The 1,370-nt window shown below is 43.0% G+C and overlaps 1 protein-coding gene across 1 annotated transcript; it reads left to right on the top strand.

Moving 5' to 3' along the window:
- Positions 1-217: 217 nt before the first annotated feature.
- On the top strand, positions 218-364 carry LOC119802017 (thymosin beta-4-like). Its single transcript, XM_038312852.1, has one exon. It carries the CDS (start codon positions 230-232, stop codon positions 362-364), a length of 135 nt encoding a protein of 44 aa, XP_038168780.1. The 5' UTR covers positions 218-229.
- The last annotated feature ends 1,006 nt before the right edge of the window (positions 365-1,370 follow it).

The following is a 1,370-nucleotide window of genomic DNA, read 5'->3' as shown; positions in this document are numbered from 1 at the left end:
AACAGCCCGGCAAAGAACGTATAGAAACAATGAGTCTGGAGGTCTAGAGAAGAGGAAGGGAGCTCAGCCAAGAGAACACCTTTAAGTTCCAAGTGGCTAAAGATGCTGTCACAGACCAGGGTGGAAGTAGGTGTGGTCATTTAAAAATGTACTGCCGTGAATTGGCAGTGGCCTCTGAGCTGATGGACTCTCTTTGTTCGCGCTCCTCGCTCTGCTCCTTCCGGCAACCATGTTTGACAAACCCGATATGGCTGAGATCGGGAAATTCGATAAGTCGAAATTGAAGAAGACAGATACGCAAGAGAAAAATCCTTTGCCTTCAATAGAAACAATTGAACAGGAGAAGCAAGCTGGCGAATCGTAATGAGACGAGCGCCGCCAATATGCACTGTACATTCCACAAGCTTTGCCTTCTTATTTAGAGGCGGTGAAATATAGAGTAAAATTCAACATGGTCCAAGGTGTCCTACAGGATGTAAAATGCAGTTTAAGCAGAGTGCCATTGTTTGTTTTGTTTTGTTTTTGTTCAAATGATTTTAATTATTGGAATGCACAATTTTTTTAATATGCAAATAAAAAGTTTTAAAACCTGAAAAAAAATGGACTGCAGTAACTTGCAGTTGGAGGCAGGCATTTTTTTTTTTTTTTCTATAAAGGAAAACATTTAATTGGGTGGCTCACAGTTTCAGAGATTGAGTTCATTATTATCATGACAGGACATGGTGCTGTAGAGGAGCTGAGAGTTCTACATCTTTTTTTTTTCTCATTTTTTTATTCAAGATTTCCATCTCCTCCCCTTCTCCTCCCCCTTCCCTCCCCTCCCTTCCACCCATACCCCCACTCCACCCCTCTCCAAAGACAAAGAGCCTCTCCAAAGACAAAGAGCCACTATGTTAAGTCCAAGGTCCCCCCAGCTCCCCCTAAGTCCAGGAAGGTGAACAACCAAACTGACAAAGCTCACAGTGAGCCCGTCCATGCTGTAGAGTTCATGTTCATTGCCATTGTCCTTGGTTTCTCAGTCCTCCTCCACCGTCAGCCACATTCAGAGAGTCCAGTTTGGTCCCCTGTTCCATCAGTCCCATTCTGACTGGACTTGGTGGTCTCCCGTTAGATCTGTCCCACCGTCTCAATGGGTAAAAGCACTCCTCGCACTACTCGGCGGTAAAAAACAATGACATCTTGAATTTTGCATGCAAATGGATGGAAATAGAAAACACCATCCTGAGCGAGGTAACCCAGGACCAAAAAGATGAACATGGGATGTACTCACTCATAATTGGTTTCTAGCCATAAATAAAGGACATCAAGTCTATAATTCATAAAAAATCCTAGAGAAGCTATATAAGAAGGTGAACCCAAATAAAAACATA

Source organism: Arvicola amphibius, chromosome 1 (assembly GCF_903992535.2).
Source record: "Arvicola amphibius chromosome 1, mArvAmp1.2, whole genome shotgun sequence".
NCBI lineage: Eukaryota > Metazoa > Chordata > Mammalia > Rodentia > Cricetidae > Arvicola > Arvicola amphibius.
The sequence above is the reverse complement of the archived record's forward strand: the minus strand, read 5'-3'. Positions and strand labels throughout refer to the sequence as shown.

Coding starts and splice junctions, on each gene's coding strand:
- LOC119802017 (XM_038312852.1), top strand. CDS start 230: ATGTTTGACAAACCCGATATGGCTGAGATCGGGAAATTCGATAAGTCG.